The following is a 26,144-nucleotide window of genomic DNA, read 5'->3' as shown; positions in this document are numbered from 1 at the left end:
CACCTTGTATTGCCTTTTGATGTATGTAGCGTAACAAAAAGGGATACACATAGTTTCTGGAGCCAGACAGTCCTGGATTCCAGTCCCTTGAACTGTTCCTTTCAGGTTAACAGTGGTGAAATGAAACACAAAAAACTACAAGTTCATTTGATAAAGAATATGAATGTTTATAAACCAATATTCAAAATAGCTGCACACATCTGTTTTTCACTTGAATAAAAAAAAAAATCACATTGTGACAAATGTTATAACCTAAACTTAAAATACATGAATATTAACATTTACTAATATATTTACACATTTTATTTACATCATCAACAAACGTGATGAAAAACAGCATATGTTATTATTTTAACACAGCAGGTTTTGACGAGTCTTTGAAAATTGATCCACGAATGTGCACTGCATTTAGTTAGAAAACCTCTTCTGAATTCCTAGAGGTTACCTACTCACACAAGATATTCCAAAGCCTCAGTTTAAACAAAAGAAAACAAAACAAGAGCAGTTGTACTTAATTTTAAAAGGCTACAAAACTGCCTTGTTTAAAAATATGAAAATTCTTATAAGTTTGTTTTTAAGTGTACGCTTTTATTTTTTGCATCAAAATTATTTAATTGAACTTTAAGCATCTAATAAAAGTTATAAATACTCTCATCGATGATACTGTGCCCTTCATGATTTGAAACAGATACAAATTAATTCTTATATAATACCCTTTATGAGGTAGGGCCAGCAGTAATCCCGTTTTACACAGAAGGAAAATAAGATGTGACTATTTGCTAGTGAAAAGGCTGAAATTAAATTTCTTTTCTTAAAAACCACAGTTTCTTATTAGCCTGCCTTATTTCTTTTATAAGTGAAGAGGTCTGTTTCAAGTGGGGCGGGAAGGGGGGGTTCATTCAGGTATATCTCAGAAAGCAAAGAAAAGTACCTTCTACACTGGATACTTCATTAAGGAAAAAAATGAGGATTATGGGTTATCTGAACGCATCTACCTAATCAATGGACATTCCTAAAAGAGGACTGCAAAATCCTTCCACAACACAGTATTTTCCCCTTTTTAATTTTTCCTGTGGTCCAAACACTATATATTTTTGTACTTCAAAATCTTCTAGAATTATGATGTGACTTATAATCCTGATGACAAACCAAGAACTTTTTAATCCAGTGGGTTTTATTGCTCTAAACTTTAATTAGATACCAACGTATTTCCCCCCTCTGACCATTATAAAAATAAACTTTAAAAAAACTAAATGAGACATCCTTTCAGGTTCTTCTTTGCACAAAGATGTTTCTATAAACACTTTTAAACCAGTATCTTAAAATTCCAAATTATTCAAGTATCTCTTTAAACATATGGCTTCATATATTAGTAAAAATTGAAGCAAATATGTAAAATCTTAAAATCCTCATCTGTAATTCCATGAAAATCATTCACAAAAAGCTATTTGCCTTTTTTAAAGCCTTCTCAATACTATTTCTTGAGAAATGGAATTCCATCTTGCATTACTCTTACTTGCATTGCAAGTTTTAGATGTTTCTATTTGGGTATCTAAACTCCTAATTTTTCCTGAATTCTCCCTTCCCTTTTTCTCCCTCTCATCATTGCAACAATATACTCTGTTACTAGCTGACAGGTACATACTAGGGCTACCCACAGACTTATTTTTATAAGAAATTAAATTAAAGGCATGGCAGTTTTTCTTCACTTCAAAAGCTTAATACAAGGCCATATTCACTTTCCAGTAATGAGTTTCTTAAATGTGCTCCCAACAGAAAAAGCTCAGCTGCTACAAAAAACATACCAGCAAAGTAGATCCAAAGAACTGCCAATCAAATACAAGCAAGCATAATTCTCAAGAGAGTTCTAAATTGTATTCATGTTGAATTGAATCGTTTTAGTGATTCCAAGACGTTACTGTTCCCATTCAGTTTAGCTGTTACAAGATGCAAATTCATGTTGGGTATATGCAGCAAAACAGCTTCATTTTTTTGTTTTAAGTTTTTTTTGTTTTTGTTTAAATTCCACTAACACTCATGTTTATTATTTCAATTATTGTGCTTTCAATACAATGACAGAGCTGTACATCAGGATCCATGCTTCCAGTGTCCCTAGGTCCATTTTTGTAAGATGGATCTTTACAGATTCCAGACCATCCACTTGGTTTCTCCTTTATTTGTTGAAGGCCTAAAAACATAAGGAAAAATAAATAAGGCAAGAAATCTGGAAAGGATTTGGGCCTTTCTGTTTGAGATATTAAAACAACTCTTGAAAATAAGTTACTACTTACGCGTAATAATCGGATCGATGTCTCTTGTCTGAGTGGCAACATCAGAGGCACAGACTTGCCCTATTTGGATCAACAAAGACATAATATCCTCATACAGTGGAGGAAATGCTCGACAAAAAGAGACCAAACTTGGCAGAGTTGGCATGAAGAAAGCATATCGCTTAGCCTGTGTTAAAACTGTTAGAAATAAAACAGAATTTTTCATTTTACAGATAGAAATTCAACATACATGACCTATACAATATACTAAGCACCATGCTCTGTGCTGAGGATACTAAGTTTTCTAAGACACGGCCAGCCCCTGCCTTCAGGGAGCTCATAATCTAGTAGTCAGCCATCATCCAACACACAAATGCTTATGTCCAAACACTGTGATAGGTGCACTGCATGCATTGTTTCATTTAATTCTCACAATCTTATGAATGAAAAAAGTATTTCTATGATACCTATTTAATATATGAGGAAACTCTTAAATAAACCTTAGAGAGATTAAGAAGCTTCTTCAACTCCAGTTAGCAGTGGAGTTGGGATAGAACTCAAGCAGTGTAAGATCTTAACCACTGCAAATAATTATACCATGAAGTGAATACGATAGAAAGATAAATGAATACATTATTATGGGAGCACTGAGAAAGAATATGAAATTGACTAAGCCATAACTTTTAAAGGTTGAATTATAGTTCATATCTTTTAGTTTATTTTCATACCATTTTACTTAACAACCTGGAAGGTGGTTAAAATGTTAGGGTATGTTTTAGAACTTAAGGAAACAACTTATATATTTATCTTTTATTTACACAGATGATTATATTTTTCTGGAACTCTAAGCATTTGTAATAGATTGTAACTTGTTTTCTATTGACATAATTATATTCAGAAGGTAGACTTGATTTCCATTTGTAAAATGTGGAATGCTTAGTATATTAACTATAAATCTATATAGTCATTCACAAAAATGAAAGATACAATTTGCCTACCTACTCATCTCCTCTATACTATACATCACATTTGTCATAGGAAAATTTTCAAAAAGAATAATTCAAAAGATGGCATAACTATTAGTGACACAGAAAACATGGTGTCACTAAATTCAGAAAAAATATGTACTACTTTATGTTAGAAATTTTTGTTACTGATGTCGGTTGGCTACACACCTGTTAGCAGAGTTCCCATGACATTGACAGCTAAGCGAGCCACACTGAGTGACTTTGGTAATGCATACTGGATACACAAGTGAGAAAGCAACTGGATAGCAAATATCTGTAACACAAAATCCAAATATTACATGTTTCTGAAGAAGGTCTTTAAGTATGAAAAATTGTAAAATGTTTTATATAACTAGCAAGATTAGAGGGAGATCAAAATTCTCCTTAAGTTCCAAAATGCTCATTACCTGTTTTTCAAGTTCTGGCTGTGCAATAAGCTCAGGTATGAAATCCAGACAGATGTGCATAGATGGAATACCTGCGACTGTCAGAGGCAAAAGTTCACATGGATAACCCTATCTCAACAAAAAAGGGGGGAAAGTTAGAAATAAAATAGCTGCAAGTCAAATACAGATAAAAATATAAAGGAAGGTTTCACTTCCTTTATGTAACAGTTGCTCAGAAGGCTACAATGCCCTACATGTTTCCTGGCATTTTACCTCTCTGATGCACTAAAATACAAATAAATTATATGAACACTTTATTAGGCTGAAATCAAATTTTAAAAATCTGGATTTTTCTCCATATTGCAAAGGACCATGATCATTTGCGTGACCTCCAGTTTCTAAATGATTCCTATTAATTTAGTACTTCAAAACTACCCCCAAAATAAAGTTCAACCATAAAGAATCATTCTTTGAAACCAGACCTGAAAGTGAACGAGCTTAGCAATGTTGGGATCCGCAATGTACATTTGGTGCAACAGACAACAGATAAGGCACTGAACTTCTCGAAGGTTACAGAGCAAATTGTCTTCTCCTTCCTCCATTCCCTTAGTAGGAGTGCTGGCAGTAATAACGCTTTGAACATTCCTTAGCAAGCTGTCTGGATTGACACCCTTTGCCTTCTCATCTTCAGTAGGTAAGCAAATCTCCAAGAGAATCTGGACAGCTGCACTATCCTACAAGCAAATAAAACACAGTGAATTTAAGAAGTTTCTGAGAAGTCTGTTTGAAAACCAAATCTGATTTTGTTTTCACATGAACACATGTGATAAAAATAACAGTTCCTTTAAAAAAACAAAAAGCAAAGAGGTACTTCTAAGAGAAAAAGTGAACAATCTATAGGCCAGTGGTTCTCATCTTTTTCAGGGCCATGAACCCTTTTAAGAATCTGAAGAAAACTGTATACCCTCTCAGCATAAAAATTAACATATGTAAACAAAGCAACATATGGCATAATTTCAGAGTGGTCACACATCTCTAAGGCAGATACATGAACTCGAGTTTAAGAGCATCTACTACAAGAGTATTCTAATTCAGTGTCATCCAAAACAGGCCCTAGGGCAAAAAATGACTTCTACAGGAATCTCCTTTCCTTTCTCTTAAATTCCTACTTCTCCCAGGACCCTATCGTGTATTCCCCTCTTTTTCTCACCTCTGAAGATGGTGGTTAATAATTAATGCCTAAAAGTCACTCCCCAAAGCTCTTTTTCCTTTTAATTTGAAGATAGGCTCTTTAAGGCTCTGGAAAGATTCTGCCTTACCATCCATTCCACCTATACAACTCATTATTGCTCAGTCTACAAGCTTGAGTGCCATTTCATAGAAAAGTAGTTTCTTGAGGGGTGATCTACTTAATGCCCCTGCCTATAAAGGAGAGCTATAATCACTCGCATCTAGCAGGAAGAAGGAAAAAGAAAATGAATACATAACATGCATCTCTGAAAGACTGCCACTGCCTGGGATAGAAGAAAACAATTACTCCATCTACCTGTTTAATAACTTGATTATAAACTAAGGTTAACCTTACATTATAATCATTTATAAAGTAAACTTTAGTTTATAATCATTCTTGACGGGTTTTGGGTTGTTACTGTTTTATGTTTTGTTTTGTTTTTTTTAATAGACTCTGGAGCCAACCTCCCCAAGCTTGAATCCCAGCTTCCCCACTTACTAAATGTATAACCTTGAGCAAGTCACTTAACCTCTCTGGATCTCATTTTCCTAATCTGTAAAAATGGAGATAATAATCCATACCTCATAGGTTGGTTGTAAAGAGTAAATGAGTTAAGATACATAAAAAACTCAGAATAGCACCCACCATATAATAAGCATTCTATAAATGGTAGCTATTACCATCCTCAATCCCTTATCTGAAACTCTGAGGGTCAGATTTATTTTAGAACTCAGATTTTTTTTTTCTGTAATATTATATAACACCTCCAGCAGAGACTAAGGCAGTACATTGTAATCAAATGTATTAATATTTCTGCAACAAAACATACCAACATTCACATTAAGTGGGATAAAGGCCATAAATAGCTTCACATCAATTCAGGTCAAGTTTTGACACAAACGAGGTCACATCAGGTCAGGTTTTTCTGCCAACTGAATTACCAAAAAAAATGCCTCAGTTTTCATAGCTTTTTGGATTTCTGTATTACAGATAAGGGATTGTGGGCCTATATTATTACTCTAATTCCCCTTATTGCCAATGAAAAGATTTCAGAAAATATATTTCAAACTAAGAAAACATTTCTACTTTGAAGACCTCAAATTGCTTAACATTCAATCATCTCGCATGTCCTGCATTAGTCAAAAATTACTACCTAAGGCTGCAGTAAATTCTATATTGTTATAAAACTTTTCTAAATATAAACTTTAACTACTTGTGTTGTTACAGTATTTATCACTGCCTGACATTTTATTTTATATATATATATATATATATATATATACACACTTCTTGTCTGTCTCCACCATTAGATTTTTTTCCACCATTTGATTTTAAGAAACAAAAGTCTTATATTTTGTTAAAATATAAATCTCACTAAAATAGCTATTAAATAAAGCCATGAAGATTATTCCTGATTTTAATAATACAGTCCATCTGATATTCAGAAGCAAAGGTAACACCACTATAATATACCTTCTGTAATAAAAGGAATGTATAATATGTCACCATTGTATATAGAAGGCCATCTATTTAACTGATTATATTAACAGGGAAGCCCTTGGCCTTTTTGACTAAATTTTACTTTATTACCTGAGCAGCCAGTAATGCATTTTTCAATTCCTCTCTGGTAACTTCTGGGCCATCAGTCTGTCCAACTAAACCTATTGTATTATTCTGAGAAAGCCTATCTTGCTCTGCTGTTTCCTTCAGATGAGCACTAAGGTAGGCTTTGGATGCCAGAAGATATCCATTCAACATATGTAGAGTAATATCCATCAGTGGGGGGCATCTAAACACAGAAAGAAGAAAAGAAAAATACATGAGAAAAAATATAAATTTATAAATTAGTCAGAACATGGTCAATCAATTTGAATAATTAGAAAAACCTGAACAGTACCTGAAAACATTGAAAGAGTAGAAAAGTAACACTTTTCCCACCAAAATATTCATTCTCAAAAATGAAAGCTTAATATATATATAATTCTCTGTATTTCAAGACTGTATGAATAGTATTATTTATTTCATCTTATCAACTAAAATCAAATATAATACACACCCTAGAAAAAAGGCATTCCTTTTTACAAAAAAATGGCACTACCATTAAATCTCTTAGATATGAGCCTGCAAGGCAGCTGTCCTCAAAGACAAATAGTCTAGGGACTTCCCTGGTGGTCCAGTGGTTAAGACTCCACTCTCCCAATGCAGGGGGCATGGGTTTCGATCCCTGGTCAGGGAACTAAGATCCTGCATGCCCCACAGCACAGTCAAAACAAAACAAAACAAAAAATGAATACAGTTATTCATTCCTCAAAAATTGTTATAAATTAAATTTAAATGATAATAGATATAAGAATTAAATGTAAAAAAGGAAACCAAAAAAGATAAATCAGTAACCACTAAAATATTAAAAGCCAAGCCCTTAGAAAAACCGGACAATGCCACTTCCCAGCCTATCACAGACTGAGTATGTGCGCATAAACAGGCAGTACAGCTTTGGTTTTAACTGTGAAACACTGGAAATGTCAATACTTTTTCTGAAATGTTCAAATTTTCTATAGTAAACATGCATGTATTAATAGTGGAAAAAAAAACATGTCAATGGTTAAATAAACCATGGCAATATTCCCAAAACTGAAGATAAGAATCACCTGGAGTATTTATTTAAAAAAAAAAAAAAAATCCTAAACTCCACCAGACATTCTGAATCAGAGTTTGTAGAGGCCTGTATATATGGAATACCATGTAGCAGTTAAAACAATGAGATGGAACTATGCATACTTATATGGAAAACATGTTGAGAATGGTAAGTTTTTAAAAAAAAAAAAACAAAATAGAGCCTACCAAAAACCACTTAACGTTTTTTTAACACCACCCAAAACAAAAAAGTAAATATTTGTTTATAAATTTGTAAATACACAGAAAGTGAAGCTACATATGACAATAAAGTTTCCTCTGGAGATGGAACTGGGATTGGTCAATAGTTCAAAGAGAAACTTTGCTTTAAAAATGGCAGCAGGGTAGATATGAGAGAACAAGACTTTTCACTGTACACCTTTTCCTTGTTAATCTTCTTGTTTGTGCACTTATTAATGTATATAATGAAAACTTTCATGCACACATAAAAAAGGGAATATTATAATGAACCTCTAAGAACTCATCACCCAGCAGCAACAGTTATCGACACATCGCTAGTCTTATTTCACCCATACCCCACCATCCACTTTCCCACCATCACCACTGGTTAGTTCAAAGCAAATCCAAAATGTCATATCTTTTCATATTGTTTGACATTTTTAAAAACCACCTAAATGATCACTTAGAAAAAATCAAATTTTAAAAAATGAACAAAATTAAAGGCAAAACAATAGAACAATAAAAGAAAAAACTGCACTCTATATACAAAGAGCTGATATCCTTTATACATAAAGAGCTCTTTAAATCAAAAAAGGTAAACATTCTAATAAAAACTAGGCTAAATGTAAAGAAGAAATACCAATAGCCAATAAGTATATTAAAATATTCAATCTAAGAAAAATATAAATTAAAATGGGAATCGATTTTTCACTTATCAAATTGGAAAAATTATATACAACAGTGTAGGAAAGTGTACAACATCAAACATCACTATAGGAATGTAAACAGGTTCAGCCATTCTGAGTGGCAGAATGAAAACATGAATCAAAAGACTTAAAAATGAGCATGTTCCTTTTGCCTCAATAATTCCATTTTTAAGAATCATTTCTAAGGAAATACTCAGTACACAATAGTTACCACAGCACTATCAATAATAACAAAAAATGGAAATAAACAAAATATCCAACAATAGGGAACTGAATTAAGCATAGCATATCTATGTGGACTACTATGTAGCCAATTAACATAAGAATATCTATTAACATGAGAAAAGGTTCACAAGTTGTTAAGTGAAAGATCTAGGCTACAAAAACATTTCATACATTATGATACCATAATTTAACAGCCTCCTGAACAACTGCGGGTGATTTAGGTGAAAGATTACCTACTTAAGTGGATTTTTAACACTGATAAATTGTTTTAGAAATCGCTCTTCTCTAGAAGTGTTATTTACTGTTGTTTTCTTTTTATTAAATAGATACTTAATGTCATTTATACTGTTTATTCTTCTGATTCCTCTTCCCTCTGAGACCTTGATCTCACCAAACCATATTTGGCTGATTATGCAGATTTTGCCACTTCAAGAATTTCATCCCCAGGGTTAAAGACAGATGAGTATATTACTGTATCCTAGTTACTCTTCTTTACTCCAGTTTCTTTCCCCTCTGAACTATCTTGTGTGAACTGTCTCTTCGTAAGTTACCACCTAAATGACCTCTTCAGCCTAACATTCAAGGCCCTCCATAGCCTGACCTTAACCTAACATTCCAACTCTAAAGTGTGTTCTCAAAAACTAAGCCTTCCACTCAAGCCTTTTTCACTCTTGCTTTTACACTTTTGCTCACACTATTCTTTTCCTCACAATACCTTCCTTGACCTCTTACGCCCCATCGTTACAGTATCTGTTCATCTAAACCCTATTTCTATACTTCAAAATACTACTCAAGTCTCACTTCCTCCTGAAACTTTTAACACCATTCATTTACTGTACCATTCATCTGCACATGACCATATTATCTAACTTTTCAGGTATTTATCTTATTTCCCGATACAAGTGATAATCACTTTAAAGGCAGACCCCTCAACTTGTATATCTTTGTTACTATTTAGCTTAGCAACTAGAAATTCAAATATTAATGATGTGAATTAATTAATCCCACCTCTTGAGGTGAAGCTACTTCAAAGCAACTGATTAAGTTAAGCAATTGGCAAGGAAGTATAGACAAATGTGGAATCAATAAAGCTAACATCACAATTAAGGATTCCAAAAAGATCACAATTTTAATGCATGTAATGATTCATAATAAACCAGTTTTTTAAAAGCTTTTTTCAACAATGCTACGAGAAATAGTATCATTTTTCACTATCTTGACTCTGAGAGAAAGAATAGCCCACTATTGAGGGCTGCCAAAACCAAAGATGGCATTTTGTTAAGGCTAGGTTTATTAACCACATATTAAACTGAAGTTCATGAATATAGACAACCAAAAAAAACCCAAAAACCTCACAGGTCATACTGCCAAGTTACCTGCAAGAACACGAAGATATAAGTTTAAACTGAATTTTTTCAATTTCCTTTGACTCTCCAAAGCATAACTCTATAGTAAAAACGAACTCAAATGACACATACCTGTACACCCTCTGGTCACATCTTAGCACAATGAGAGGATCTATCATCAGATCATTCTGAGTATACTTCTGCTGTCGTACAAACTTTATTGACGGTTGAAGTGCATTAACTGTCATTACCCACAGCCTGATGAGAAAATAATCATATGTTCAAAAATAGCTATACCATAATTGAAACCTGTAGCCACCATCCAGTTCCTTTTATCTTAGAACAATATAGTCAGGAAAAAAATTAGAGAACAGGTGTAAATGAACTTGGAAAAATTAAAACTACAGAAATCTAACCTATTATTATGTTTCTAAAACAAATGAAGATAAAACAATAAAAGTAGTTTCAAAAATCTTCACAGTTGTAAGGGAATAATCATGGCATATAAAATCAGAATCTGAATTAAAACCTCAGTTATACCATACTTGCTATATGACTCTGTGTAAGTCATGGAGCCTCTCTGAACTGTTTCCTCCTCTGTAAAATATGAATATAATACCTGTAAATGAAATGATATCCACCAAAGCACTTTGAAACTGTAACTGGCCCCATAAATTACTGTTCTACATTTATCATCATAGAATCTAAATACGAGATGCCACTTTGAGATTAAACATCAATAGACTATAAAAGTGGTTACTAACCTGACTACACATCAGAATTACTGAAGAATATGCCAGTATGTAGGGTGTCTGACCTCTTACAGCGAAGCCCAGGAGTCCACCAGCTCCACCTCACACACACAGCTTGCCCACTCTTCAATGAGTGGATAGCCAACAATCATCAGACATTTAAAGAAAGTTTCTACTTTGAAAAAGATTAAAATATACAAACAGAAAGAAAGGAATGCCAAAGAAACAGAGAATATAGAGATGAGAAGAAAAAAACATTCTTAAACCTATAATTAATTTCCTTAAAGGACAGAATATTTCGTATATGAAACAAGAATAGGAGGCATTTATAGATTCTCAGATAAGAAAGAGCTCTTAGAAATTAAGATTATAACAGAAATATTTTAAATTCAAAGGAAAGATCAGAAGATATCATAGAGGAAATATCCAGAAAATGTACATAAAAGAGAAATTTAAAAATAGAGAAAAAAGGAGAAAATCAGAGTAAGTTCAAGAGGTTTAAAATCCAAATTGCAAAAAATTCCAGAAAACAGAGGGAAAGAAATTATTGCAGAAAAAAAAAAAAAAAATACAAGAAACTGTCCTAGAAGTGAAGACATCAGCATTAGTCCCCTGACAAAAAAAAAGGCCAACCAAGTGCCCAGCACCATGAATTAAAAAAGACCCAAACCAAAATGTATCATCATGAAATTTCAGAAACAATGAAAAAGAACCTAAAACCTTTAAGAGAAAAAACAGTGGTCACATACAAAGGATTGGGAATTGGTATAAGATTAGATTACTCAAAAGCAATCAGGAAAGCTCTAATTACTTCAATAGAATAAAGCTTTCAAATTACTAAGAGGAAAAATAAGCTAGAATTCTACACCTAGCCTAATATCAATCACATGTGAGGGGAAGAATAAAAACCTTTTCACATATGAAAGCCTCAAAAAAAAAAAAAAAAAAAAAATTTCCCAAACACCTTTCCCAGGAAGCAACTTGAGCATTAGTTCCACTAACTGAAATAAGGAACTAAATCAAGAAAGAGAAAAACATGGACTCAAACCAAGAGACAAAGCCATTCCAGATGGCTACTGTGAGTGTCCCAGATTGAAGCATAAGGGTGGAAAGATCTGAAAGGAAGGTTTCCAAGGAAAAATGTTACCTGATGTGTTAACGACTAACTAATGTAAATTTCCACTCAATAATAGAGTTTGAGAGTGAATTGGTTACTGATACCAAAAAAAAAAAAAAAAAACCTGAACAAATGGAAAAGAGGCAAACAACTCAGGGTTTGTATGTGGGGTATGAAGGAGGGCAGTTGTTTAAGAGAGAAATTGTAATCAAAGGATAACATATATATCAACTATAAAAAACACTTATGTAGTCATAATAATATGCACACTGAATATTTCTTTAACCCAAAATTCTGATATAACTGTGTTGGGAGAAATGGAGGAAGGGAGAATATATGGAAGAAGAGGGACTCACAGGGGAAGCAAGTAAGAGTGCTAAACCTTCATCTTGTATGAAGGATTTTGTAGGAAGTCAAAAGATAATTGGAAAGTCAGGAAATCATAGTAATTATAAGCATATGATTGAGATACATGGTGGGACATAAATGCCAGAATTAAAAGATAAAGGAGCTGAGAATAATTGTCTCTGAGGATCAATAGTCTAAAATGGGAAGGTGGGGGAAGACCTTATACACTATTTAACTTACGTGCATTTATTAATTTGATATAAGTAAAAATCAAACTTAAAAAGTATAAATATTCCCAGACCTACTGAATCAGAATCTCAGGTAAGTCCAGCCCAGCATTTGTTCCTAGAGCAGACCAAGTGTTCTTGATGCAGTCTATGGAACAGCAGCGACCCATCTGACTAAAGACAAAATACTGAATCCAGCGTTCCACTCTGATTTAACTGGCATGGGTTACAACTTGGGGATCAGGAGTTTTAAAAGCTCTCCAGGTGATTTTAATGTACCGCAAAATTTGGAGCCACTGCAATGATGCAAGACACAATGGTAATCTAAATCACAATTAGCCACAGATGACTCTACATGAGAACTCCCTTTTAAAGAACTTTCTCAAGTTGGAAATACTTGAAGGTTTCTCTCTGTTTATTAAGATAGAGTTTATTCTTTTCCTTAAAGTTATAACAACTCTTTAATTAGTGGTCTTCAGAAAGGATTTATATTGTCAAAAAGTTTTTAACAATTTTTTTCAACATTTAAGTTTAAGTTATTGTATACAATCACTGCTATACACTTATCTATTACATGCAACAATACACTGAAATTACCTTCTAGGCATCACAGTATTAAGAACCATCCATAGCTTATTGACCGTTTGAAGAATTCGCCTTGGAACCCCTGAATTCAACAGCTGATTCATATTGGATGTTAATACTTCTGCATATGGTATAAGTTCACTGGCAGAGAGTAGAGTCAAGTGTTCTAGAATCTGCATCACTTGTGTGTGACTTACTGGGACAGCTGAAAATGCTAAAAGGAAAACTTCACAGTCATAATCTAAATACTATACAGCTTACCAAATAGGAAGTAATATTGCTCTATCACTCTATAGGCGAAACAAATCAAGAAAACAGTATTGCTCTAAAAAAAGTAAAACTTTCCATTCTAGCCATAGTTGTGGGTATACTTAAAATTAGGCCCTTAAGAAAAATTCATGTTAAGTTGCAGTTATTTCATAAAGAACAAAAAATATCTCATTTTAAAAATCACATTAGTGAGAGTGACCCAAAGACAATGATTCACACTGATTTAAAAAATTAACTGAAACATGAAAATATACCGAACTATTGCTCTTGGTATTAACATTCATTTGAAAAATTCAAACTTCTTGACACCTTCCTTCGGGTGGCCCTTTATGGGCTGTAAGCAGCTGTTAGTAAAAAATAGCTAGAATCGTGCTCCTTCAATAGAACAGTCACTAACCACTTCTGGCTACTGAGCACTCGAAAGGCAGCTAGTCCAAAATGAGACGTGCTGTAAGTATAAAATACATAGACTTAGTTTGAAAAAACAGTAAAATATCTAACAGTCTTTTTATATTGATTGCATGATGAAATCATAATATATTAGATATACTGGGTTATACAAAATAATTATTTAATTTTGCCTTTTTTTTTTACTTTTTTAATGTGGCAATATATAGAAAGTTTAAAATTGTATTGTGGCTCACATCATATTTCTATTTGAAAGTGCTGATCTAGCTTATTATCCATTAACAGCAGATACATTGTTCTATTCCACGGCACTTATTTCTGACCAGTTTCAGGACTTTCCTAAAACCACATGACCTGTTTAGTGATATAACGTAGAACCTATGAGGAAACAGATGCAAGCATGTCAGAAAAAAATGGTAAAAAATCCTTAAACTCAAAGAGAATTACTTTATGTTCACCAAAACCCTGTTATATCTCCAGGAAAATTCTGCATGATTTTATGATTTTAAGATTTCCACAGGCCTAACACCTCTGTGTACCACTAAAGGGGTAAAAGGCATACCAATTTATTATACCTTCTTGAAGTTGTTTAGGAGAGTGGTTTTTGGCATTGCTAGTCAGGAGCATTCGTCTTAACAGGGCATCAGTCCCTGTGATTTCTTCTTCACAGATCCAGTCATCCACAATGCATAAATGTGGGTAGTTAGTTGCAAGGAGACGAAGTAAAGCAGAATGCAACCCTTGAAAATTTACAAGAAGTCAATTGGATTCTTCATTCTTAAACATCAAAATCTTCTCTCTCTTCTTTCCCCTCTCTCTTCTCCCTTTCATTTACAGCAAGCCAAAGGAATCTGCCCTTCTTATGCATGCATACTACAGCTTAAGAACTTCTGTTCAGTAGTTCAGCCAGGGAATCTGCTTAAAGATCGCCAAGTGAACTGATGCACAGGAAGCTGGAAGCCACTACTTTTGTCAAAAGTTCTCAAGCTTTCTTCCACCCTATCCCAGCATAAAAGTCTCCCATCAGGAAAATTTGTTTGACATAGCAGTAGTTCAAGAGTTGAGTGGGGAGGAGAAAAAGAGAAGGGAAAAGAATGTTCATTTCGGGGAGATCATATATGGTTTGAAAAAGGCCTCACTCAGAAATTCTGATAGGCTTGGTAATTCCCTGGCAGTCCAGTAGTTAGGATGCCGCACTTCCACTGCAGGGGCCACGGGTTTGATCCCCGGTAGGGGAACTAGGATCCCGCATGCCGAGCAGCGCGGCCAAAACATAAATAAATACAAGTTTTAAAAGATTTTAAAAGAAGAAATTCTGATAGGCTTCTACAGGAGAACATGTCCTCTCCTCCAACCCAGCTGAGAATCATTGCTATAGATGAGTGAAATTAAAGTTGCCCAACTTGAGTACCTAAATGTACACTTTATGTGCATTTCCTCATTTCACCCTAACATTCCTACAAGGTAAGCAATGTTGTCTCCATTCTACTATAAGGAAACAGGCTGAAAGATATTTATTAACGTTCCCAAAGTCACACAGCTATGTCAGCCAACCCAAGCAGTACTGACGATACCCACAAGGGGGTGCATTTGTCTTCTTTTAAGAAGGGTTAAGGAAGCTCAAAAGGACAGGGAAACCCTCCTTTGACTAAATCTAAGTCTTGTTTCTAATCTTTTGCTTACAGCATAGTTAGAATACTCATTATTATTACTGTGTAATATTAATAATGAGAAAATAAATGATGATACTATAAAAATGCCTATTTAGATATATGACGCGCCACTATGTTATTTACCTAATAAATGCTGCTGCTACTAAACAATTATCATCATCATCTCCAAAGTTGCAAGAGTTAGCAGTAAGAGTATCAGTAGTAATAAAAGTACGTTAGATCCAATCAACCCCTTATTATGCAACTTAGATCAAATCAAACCACTGCTTAGTCCCAAGAGGGATAAGTATCTGTTTCCTTTCTCATAGAAACTGCTTAAAATAAATGTTTCTGTTTGAAAAGGCACTGTAACAATCAAAAGTGGTATTAAATTTAATGCACAAGTATATGTGTAGTCAAGACTATCCCAAAACAGTCACAAAGATGACTGCTTACAATAGTGCAAATTAATCTACACTTCATAATCTCTTCAATAAAACAGGTTAGTTGCCAAAAGCTGCCAAATATAACATCATTTCTCTAGAAAGAGATAATGCAAAGATATAATAAATAAATGCAGACATCTGGCTAAAGATGACGAAAGCAAGCTCACGTCCATCCTGGAAACCAACTGTAACAAAGACAGAAAAAGAAAATTCCCAACTTCAAAAAAAAAACCAAAAAGAAAAAAACAAACAACCCACACATTCAAACATTATAAAAAGGTGTTAATTTAAGAAAAAATTTGAATTTCAAAAAATAGTACTATATTTCTATTTGACAGTTTTACAGTAAAAATATTATAGTAATTCCACGCTAAGGAATGTTATGGAGCAATTAAAAACAATAAGGTAGATCTAGATGAAGTGACATGATAAGATTTCCAAGACTCAGAGAAAAAAGCAAATCTCAGAAGAGATAGAGTATAATACCATTTAAAGTTTAAAAGAAGAATTTTTTACTTGTGTGTGTATCTATTAGCTTCAACCATATGAAACTGCATTTTTGGAGGTCAAAAATAGTTGAATACCTGCAATTTCATATGGTTCACCCTATAGAAAGGAATATCTGAAATTACACACCAAAATGAAACTAGGGCCTTGGGGGTGAGGAGTGGTTTGCAGGGAATAAGACAGCAAGGGAGGTAAAGAGGAATTTCACTCTTGAATTGGGCTTTAAACATTGAGCACCTATTACACTTTATAACATCATAAACGGTAGGTACTTTTTAACAATAAACGTTAGCACCAAAAAGCAAATAAAACAAATACCTCCCAACTCCTGCTGCAGTCCTTGAGCCTGTCGAATAAGAAATTTGATGGGAATCTGATCCATTAAAGAAGACGAATATGATTTGGGCTTTCTTTGCATGGCAGCTGTCAGTCAAAGATTAAAAAATGTAAGATACAGTGTCAGAAACAATAGAAATTTTAACCTTCAACACAAATGGGAACAAACACAATGTCAAATTACTTTTAATTCACTTAATCTGTGAATATAGTTCATAAAAGATGAAGAATCACTACCAAAATAATGAATACACAGGACGAGCAAGAACATACTTAAGGGCAATATCTCGGAAAATGCCCCGAAACTGAAACTAGGGGGAAGAAAAATCATGAGTGAGAGAAGCCACCTGCAGAAGTGCCCTGCACTAGAAAACAACAACAACAACAAAAAAAACACCCAAAGCTGAGAAGTCAGTCAAGACTCTCCCAAATCTAATTAGGAAGACCAAATGCAGTTATGCCAGCACGGCTTAAAGCTTCATGATGCCAATAGTCTTAATTTAATCATATTATGTATTAGTGGTGACTCTTTTTGATGAAAGTTGGGAAATATGAATGACCTCCTTCTGTCACAACTTCTACCTTCAACTAACAAGTACATGCTTTTTTTTTTTAAACAAATCCATCTTAATTTCTGTTCTTTTTCTGCTATCCTAAATCAGTGCCTACTCATCATTTATTTAAATAACTATTACGGCTCAATTTCCCAGACTCCAATTTCTCTGGTCTTTGATCCATCCTTCACACTGCTGCCATAGTCCTCTTATTTAAATTGAGATTTGGCCAGATCACATGTCTCTGGCTCCATGCTCAGAAACCTTCCATGGATTCCCAGATTCCACAGAGTAAAGGTCCTTGCAAATCAATGCTATCTTTCTTTGTCTCATCTCCACCATATGCTATATGCCTGACACCCTCATCTCATTCCAAGGTACTCTGCTTGTACACAACAAAACTATATGAGCATCTCAACCAGGGTGTCCATAGTTTGAAAAAGCATTTCCAATATACTTTTTCTTTTCCAAATACAAATTACACAGTGTAAAGCTCAACAAATTTTTATTGAAGATAAAAAGCATATGAGTGCAAGTGTTAGAATAAAGGTTGAGAATCATTCCCTAAACAGACCATATACCTCTTGGTTAGATATAATCCCCCTTATAAATTAATAAATTAGCATCCCAGTTTTCCACACAAATCTTTTATGAACTGAGTAAGAATGTATCTCAAAACACAGTTAAAAAAAAACATAGCTTCCAGTGACAGTCAAATTCTGGTCCCAACACCATCCAGATTGAAAAGGAAGAAGTAAAACTGTCACTATTTGCAGATATGGTATTATACAGAAAACCTTAAAGACTCTATCAAAAAACTGTTATAACTAAAAAAAAAAAAAAAAGGTGGTAAAAGCAACAAGTATTTCGGCCCACATAAGTGACTCTCATGCAAACGCTGAGGTAAATACATGGGACCTCTACAGTAAGATGAGGGAGCTAGCGTTTAAGGAGCACCTTAGGGTACATGGCTTTGTGCCAGAACCAAATAATTTCCTAAAGAGTGAAGTAGAGTTGGTTGGTAAATGAGTGGCTGAGGAGGCTTTTCTGGATGTCAAAGTTCCATAAAGGTAACAAGAATTTAAAAAAAGAAAGAAAAAACCTGTTAAAATTAATAAACAAATTCAGTAAAGTTGCAAGATATAAAATCAATACACAAAAATCTGTTGTGTTTCTAATACACCAATAACAAACAATGAGAAAGAGAAATTAAGAAATCAACCCCATTTGGGGATATATGTATACGTATAGTTGATTCACTTTGTTATAGAGCAGAAACTAACACACCACTGTAAAGCAATTATACTCCAATACAGATGTTAAAAAAAAAAAAAGAAATCAACCCCATTTACAACTGCATCAAAAAGAATAAAACACCTACGAATAAATGTAATCAAGGAGGTGAAAGACCTATATATTGAAAACTACAAGACATTAATGAAAGCAATTGAAGATAAAAATACATGAAAAAAGATGAAACTAGACCACTATCTTACACCACACACAAAAATGAACTCAAAATGGATTAAAGACTTGAGCCTAAGACCGGAAACCATATAACTCTCAGAAGAAAACACAGGTGCTAAGCTCCCGGACACAGGTCTTGACTGATTTTTTTGAATCTGACACCAAAAGCAAAACCAACAAAAGCAAAATAAACAAGTGGGACTACTTCAAACTACAAAGCTTCAGAACAGCAAAGGAAACCATCAATAAAATGAAAAGGCAACCTACTAAATGGGAGAAAATATTTGCAAATCATATATCTGACACGGGGCTAATATGCAAAATATATAAATAACTCAAGAGCAAAAAAAACCAAACAATCCAATTTAAAAATGGGCAGAGGGGATTTCCCTGGTGGCACAGTGGTTAAGAATCCGCCTGCCAATGCAGAGGACACGGTTTGATCCCTGGTCCGGGAAGATCCCACATGCTGTGGAGCAACAAAGCCCATGTGCCACAACGACCAAGCCTGCGCTCTAGTGCCCGCAAGCCACAACTACTGAGCCCGCCTGCCACAACTACTGAAGCCCGCATGCCTAGAGCCCATGCTCCGCAACAAGAGAAGCCACCACAATGAGAAGCACATGCACTGCAAAGAATAGTAGCCCCCGCTCGCTGCAACTAGAGAGAGCCCACACACAGCAATGAAGACCCAATGCAGCCAAAAATAAATAATAAATTAAAAATAAATAAATTTTTTAAAAATGAGCAGAAGATATGGATAGACATTTTTCCAAAAAAGACACACAGAGGTACAACAGGTACATGAAAAGATGCTCAACGTCACTAATCATCAGGGAAATGGAAATCAAAACCACAATGAGCTATCACCTCATACCTGTTGGAAGGACTATTATCAAAAAGACAATAAACATGTGTTGATGAAGATAAGGACAAAAGGAAACACTTGTGCACTGTTGGTAGGAATGTAAATTGCTGCAGCCACTATAAAAAACAGTATGGAGGGACTTCCCTGGTGGTGCAGTGGTTAAAAATCCTCCTGCCAATGCAGGGGACATGGGTTCGATTCCTGGTCCGGGAAGATCCCACATGCTGTGGCACAACTAAGCCCGTGCGCCACAACTACTGAAGCCCGTGCACCCTAGAGCCCACACACCACAACTACTGAGCCCACACACCGCAACTACTGAAGCCCATGCGCTCTAGGGCCCGCGTGCCACAACTACTGAGCCTGCATGCTGCAACTACTAAAGCCCGTACGCCTACAGCCCGTGCTCCACAACAAGAGAAGCCACCACAATGAGAAGCCCGCGCACCACAACGAAGAGTAGTCCCTGCTTGCAGCAACTAAAGAAAGCCCGCGCACAGCAATGAAGATCCAATGCAGCCAAAAACAAATAAATAAAAAATAAATTAATTAATTTAAAAAAAGAAAACAGTACGAGGTTACTCGAAAAATTAAAAATAGAACTACCATATGATCCAGCAATTTCCCATCTAGGTATTTATCTGAAGAAAATGAAAACACTAACTTGAATAGATTATATATACCCACATGTTCACTGCCACATTATTTACAATAGCCAAGATACAGAAACAATCTAAGTGTCCATCAATGGATGAATGGATAAAGAAAATATGATACACACACACACACACACGCACACACACATATATATATATACATACAATGGAACGTTATTCAGCCATAAAAGAGAATGAAACTTTGCCATTTGTGACAACATGGGTAGAACTGGAGGGCATAACGCTAAGTAAAATAAGTCAGACAGAGAAAGACAAATACCATATGATCTCTTTTATATGTGAAATCATAAAAAAACAAAAACAAAAAACCTTCAAAGATACAGAGAAATAATTGGTGGCTGCCAGAGGAGCAGGGGATGAGGGGTAAAAGAAATAGGGGAAGAGCGTCACAAGGTGAAAAAAGAAAAGAAAAAAAAAAGAAAAAAGAAATTCAATACTAAAAACCAATTTGAAACCACAACTCTGTGGCCCATCTTGATGGATATAAAATAACATTATTGTTTGTACAAAATAACATTAAAGAGGAAAAATGGAATATAAAATGGTATTAAGATAAATAGATTGATTATAACTAGGCAAAATGCTAATATACACTAGTAAAGATAGATTATTTTGAATAATAAAAACAGATTAATATTAAATATATATAAGTTCCAGTGATGGTCAAATCCTGGTTCCAACACTTACAACTAAGGGAAGTCACTTAACTTCCCTGTGCCTCAGTGTTCTCACCTGTAATATAAAGACAACAACAGTACCTATCTCACAGAATTGTTGTGAGGGTTTACATGAGTTAACAGGTGTAAAGAGCTTCAAGTAGTGTTTGGCACATAACAAGCACTCAAATGTTAGCCAGTATTATTAAGATCTAGAGTCCCCAAGATCAGCTTAGGGTAAAGTATCAACATTTAAGTTTCTGGACATATGAAACTGAAGACAAAATCCTGTTCACATATTAATAATTCCATCAAAGAACTAGCAGCCCATGAAGCCCTGCCTAAAGCAATTATTTCTCTTTAACATCTCTGAGAAATACAACATTAAGGATACTTAATCTTCCAGTAAAAGACTAAACTATAATTATGAAAGGCCTATGGTAAGATCATTGTTTTTATATATTCAACATGAGCTATCACACTTCCAATTTTCTTCCAACGTGTCGCTTTCAAAGATTCAAATCTAACTTTTTTTTTTAAATTTATTTATTTATGGCTGTGTTGGGTCTTCGTTTCTGTGCAAGGGCTTTCTTCTAGTTGTGGCAAGCGGGGGCCACTCTTCATCGCGGTGCGCGGGCCTCTCACTATCGCGGCCTCTCTTGTTGCGGAGCACAGGCTCCAGACGCGCAGGCTCAGTAATTGTGGTTCACGGGCCCAGTTGCTCCGCAGCATGTGGGATCTTCCCGGACCAGGGCTTGAACCCGTGTCCCCTGCATTGGCAGGCAGATTCTCAACCACTGTGCCACCAGGGAAGCCCTCAAATCTAACTTTTAACCTCATCCTCAACGAAACTGTGGGAACGTTTTGAATACTATTTACATGGCCCCTAGTTTTTGTGACATTTTAATCCTTAAAACAATCCTATGGAAAACTAATTCACTTGTGAAATTAGTGTAAACTTAATACCAAAGCCAGAAAAAAAAAAGAAGAAATGAAAAGAAAAAGGGAAAAAAGGCCAATTTCACTTGTTTACATACAGATGGAAATAAATCATATTTTAAAAAAAAAAGACAAGCAAATCAAATCTAGCACCATGCTAAAAGAATAACATACCCAGAGCAAGTAGAGCCCACTCCAGAAATATACAGATATTAATTATACAACAAATTATATAAATAGACCAAACTATCCCAATAACTGCTGAAAAAGTATTCACTTGATAAATTTAAAAAAAAATTTTAAATGGTACTCTAAGAAATTCAGAGACTAATCCAAACTAAATGTCAATACCTTTCCTGTAACCAGAAATAACTTGTTAAGAAAAAATTATACAGAACCTACAAAAAATAAAATTTAATTGACATAAAAAAATAACTTGAATAAGTTCACTCATTCAAAAACATTTACTAAGTGGTTACTATGTTTCAAGTAATATTCTAAATGCTAGATACGGTAGCAAAAACAGATAAAAATCAACCTTCATGAATCTTACATTTTAATAATTTAAAAGAAAAAATTATTTCAGGGAATTCTCTGGTAGTCCGATGGTTAGGACTCGGTGGTTTCACTGCCAGGGCCTGGGTTCGATCCCTAACTGGGGAACTAAGATCCCACAAGCTGCATGGCACAGCCAAAAAAATAAAAATAAAAAAGACTTTAAAAAGAATTATTTCATATTTCTAGCTGGAAAGACTACTGTAAAGATGTAAATTCTCTCCAAATTAATCTCTATGTTTAACATAATTCTAATCAAAATCCCAATACGATTTTCTTCTGTAGAATTTGACAAAATCATTATAAAGTTCATGTGAAAGATTATATATGTGAGAATGGACAGAAATATTGAACAAGAACAATAATGGCTAAAGGAACTGGAAATATCGAACATAAAAAAGAAAACCCAAAACCAGACATAGGTTTGTAATAAAACTTCGATACACATCAGAGCAACTTTCCAAAGTAATAGGAAAATGACATGTTATTCATTATGTGATGTTGACAAATAACCAATTATTAAAAAAAAAAAAAATGAATCTGCACCCCATACTTGACACCAAAATTAATTAAAGGTATACATAAATTTTAAAAGTGATATAATAATGTCCTAAAAGAATAGATAGGTGATGAGTCATATAATGTTAGTACCTCGCTTTCAAAGAGTTTCCTCTTTATAAAATTCTATAATTAAAACACACCATAAACAAATAACAGTCAATACTGCAAAAAAATTGGCACTCACATCTTATACAAATGTCTTATACAAAACATCTATAATGTTATAACCTATCTGGAAAGCAATATGGCAATTTGTTTTTTTAAATCTTATAATTCCAAAATCTTTGATTTAGTAGTTTGGTCCTAAGGACAGAAATAAGTATACCTGTATACAGAGTTAGCTCTAAGGATATTCATTCCACCACTCTCTATAATGGCAAAATGTGGAAATAATTTAAATGTCCAACAATAAGGAATTTGTTAAGTAATGGTACGTATTTATGAAGAAATATTATATAGCTATTAAAAATCATGTTTCAGAAAAAAATTTACTAAATAGGCAAATGTGTAAAGTGTATTATTAAAAAGGGTAGATTAAAAACATATGATTCCAACTTTGTGAAAGTTATCATATGTGCAAAGACTAAAGGGTTTTCTAGCAAAATTCTATGGTGATTACCTCTGGGCAGCAGAATTATGGGTGGTTTTACTTTGGTCTTTGTACATTTTTCACTTCCTCAATTTCCTCCAGTAAACACGCTTTTAATAAATGTTTTTATTTTTAAAAGCCAGTTCTTTTGCATTAAGATATGAAAGTAATTAAGTAAATAATGAAATAAGTTTAAGATTCTTATACTGTTACTCTACACTACAGTCATTTAACTCTTAGAACCTTTTTTGGTCAAACTTGATTTTACAGCACTGAAACTTCAAGCTGCCAAGAAAAAACATCCGCCAATGTTTGCTTAAAGGTTTCTTCATTTTGATAGAGGCAGAGTTAACTTTCTTCTGGGAAGAAAATAATTAACTATCGAGTGCAAAGAAAAACTTCAAGTTCAGGAATTCAGAGGCAGTAAACATTACAGTTTCCCAAATACCACAGTATGTGTCTTGTTCTGCTGCTGACAAAGAAGGAAACTTCACACGAAACGGGACAGAAGCAGAAAAGGCAGCCAGACCCTGTTTTAAATGAAGTTAAGCTTGAGGGAGAGAGTTAAGCAAGTAATACTTTTAGCTACTTAAGAGTGAGACTGTGTTTAGGATCCCACTGGCTGCTTTAAGAGCAGATAAACAGTTTCTCATATGTTCAATATTCATTAGTATTGTTTTTACTTCAAAAGCATGTAAAAATAAACTTTTACCTAGTAATAAAGTCTTCAGATGTAATAAATAGGAAACACTCTTTTAAGTATAAAAACTGGAAATATAATGGTAATGCTCATATTTTAATTGGGTATTAGTACACAGGGATTTATTATATTATCATTTCTTACACATATTCCTTTGGATCAGTACACTATTTAACTAAAATTAATATATACACATGTATTATAAATATTTTGAAATAAATCAAAAATATGCATATGTGAAAAAAGATGTATATATACAAACACATTTTTTAATGACTATGATATTCTAATACTTGGCTCTATCTCAAGTGTCAGAATTCCATATTTGAGCTTCTACAGCTACCTGGTGGCTGCTGATAATGTTTAATATAAAGGCCAAAACCACAGACCAGTTAACAAGGTACTGAAACTACGACAAAACTTCACAGGTAGGAATAAATTTGAGGAAGAATACTTATCTTTTTTGGCTGTGGAAAAGCAAAATTCTCTCATGTTGTGACATATTCTCCAATTATTTATTCCCTGTGGAGATAAGAAACTAGACTAGAAAAAAATCTCCTGAACTATGGGAAAAAATTCTCCAAGGAAAGGCTGATCCCTCCATTTGTCTTCTACATCCCATCTCCTCTCACCTATCAAGGATATCCCTCCAGGGATTCTCTCATCAGCCTTCCCTCTCTACTAGATTACGCCCAACAGAATACAAACATTCTCTTAGCTCTTTCACCTTAAAAAGAAAAGAAAAAAAAAAGTCCTCTCCTGACCTCATTTTCCTCTCCAATTATCACATTCATTTCTCTCCTTCTCTTTACAATTCCTCAAAAGAACTGTCTGTACTCACTGTCTCCAGTATATCTCCTCTAATTTTCTTTTGAATCCACTACAATCAGGCTTTCATCCTAAAAAAAAGTGTTAACTTTACTAATAAAACTGTAAAGGTCAAAGGACCTCCAGCAAGCTATATGCGGTCATCAGCTGAGTCCTAACCTTACTTGATCCATCAACATCATTTGACACAGGTGATCTCTCTCTCCTCTTTGAAACATTCTTTCCTTGGCATCCAGGACAACACATCCTCCTGAGTCTCCTCCCACACCTTCCCGTTTGGTAATCTTACTTAATGTCATGATTTTAAATACCATATATATGCTGAAGAATCTCAAAGCTTCAGTGCTGGTATCTCCCCTAAATTCTAGGCCAGTATTTACAACTGTTTCCATAACATCCCCACTTGAAAGTCTATCAGACATCTCAAACTCCATACGTCCAAAACTAGCTCCTGATCCCCCACAGACCTGCTCATTTATTTCAGTCTATAGCCATTTTATAGGTTAAGCCAAAAGCCTCCACATCAGCCTTGGCTCCTGTCTCTCAAACCTCATGAATCCATCAGCAAAACCTCTCAGCTCTACCTTCAAAATACATATACAGGGACTTCCCTGGTGGTGCAATGGTTAAGAATCTGCCTGCCAATGCAGGGGACACGGTTCGATCCCTGGTCCAGGAAGATCGCACATGCCACAGAGCAACTAAGCCCCTGCACCACTACTGAGCCTGCGCTCTACAGCCCGCGAACCACAACTACTGGGCCCACATGCCACAACTACTGAAGCCCGCATGCCTAGAGCCCGTGCTCCGCAACAAGAGAAGCCACTGCAATGAGAAGCCAGTGCACCACAACGAAGAGTAGCCCCCCTCGCCACAACTAGAGAAAAGCCTGCGTGCAGCAGTGAAGACCCAGCGCAGACAAAAAAAAAAAAGAAAAAAAATACATATACACTGCTACCAGTCCAGACCACCACCATCTTTTGCCTAGAATCTTAGAAAAACCTAACAACTTTCCTCTAATCTCCCAGTTCCTTTTCCAAGACTCAATCCAGGCTGGGTTGTACTCCTAACCTAAAA

At 34.6% G+C, this 26,144-nt stretch overlaps 1 protein-coding gene across 4 annotated transcripts in view; it reads right to left on the bottom strand.

Annotated features, from left to right (window-relative positions):
* Positions 1-142: 142 nt before the first annotated feature.
* Positions 143-26,144, bottom strand: part of INTS2 (integrator complex subunit 2) — a 52,401-nt gene continuing 26,399 nt past the window's right edge. For all 4 annotated transcript variants that reach the window (XM_059907035.1, XM_059907033.1, XM_059907036.1 and 1 more), the window contains exons 16-25: positions 16,656-16,760; positions 14,308-14,472; positions 13,067-13,268; positions 10,158-10,283; positions 6,485-6,683; positions 4,146-4,397; positions 3,685-3,792; positions 3,446-3,551; positions 2,292-2,468; positions 143-2,188 (exon numbers count right to left, since the gene is read on the bottom strand). In XM_059907035.1, coding sequence (XP_059763018.1) covers positions 2,019-2,188; positions 2,292-2,468; positions 3,446-3,551; positions 3,685-3,792; positions 4,146-4,397; positions 6,485-6,683; positions 10,158-10,283; positions 13,067-13,268; positions 14,308-14,472; positions 16,656-16,760 — 1,610 coding nt within the window. In that variant the 3' untranslated portion in view covers positions 143-2,018. The remainder of the gene's footprint in view (positions 2,189-2,291; positions 2,469-3,445; positions 3,552-3,684; positions 3,793-4,145; positions 4,398-6,484; positions 6,684-10,157; positions 10,284-13,066; positions 13,269-14,307; positions 14,473-16,655; positions 16,761-26,144) is intronic.

The sequence above is a fragment of the Balaenoptera ricei genome, chromosome 20, assembly GCF_028023285.1.
Source record: "Balaenoptera ricei isolate mBalRic1 chromosome 20, mBalRic1.hap2, whole genome shotgun sequence".
Classification (NCBI taxonomy): Eukaryota; Metazoa; Chordata; class Mammalia; order Artiodactyla; family Balaenopteridae; genus Balaenoptera; species Balaenoptera ricei.
Note: the sequence above shows the minus strand (reverse complement) of the source record. Positions and strands in the feature narration are given on the sequence as shown.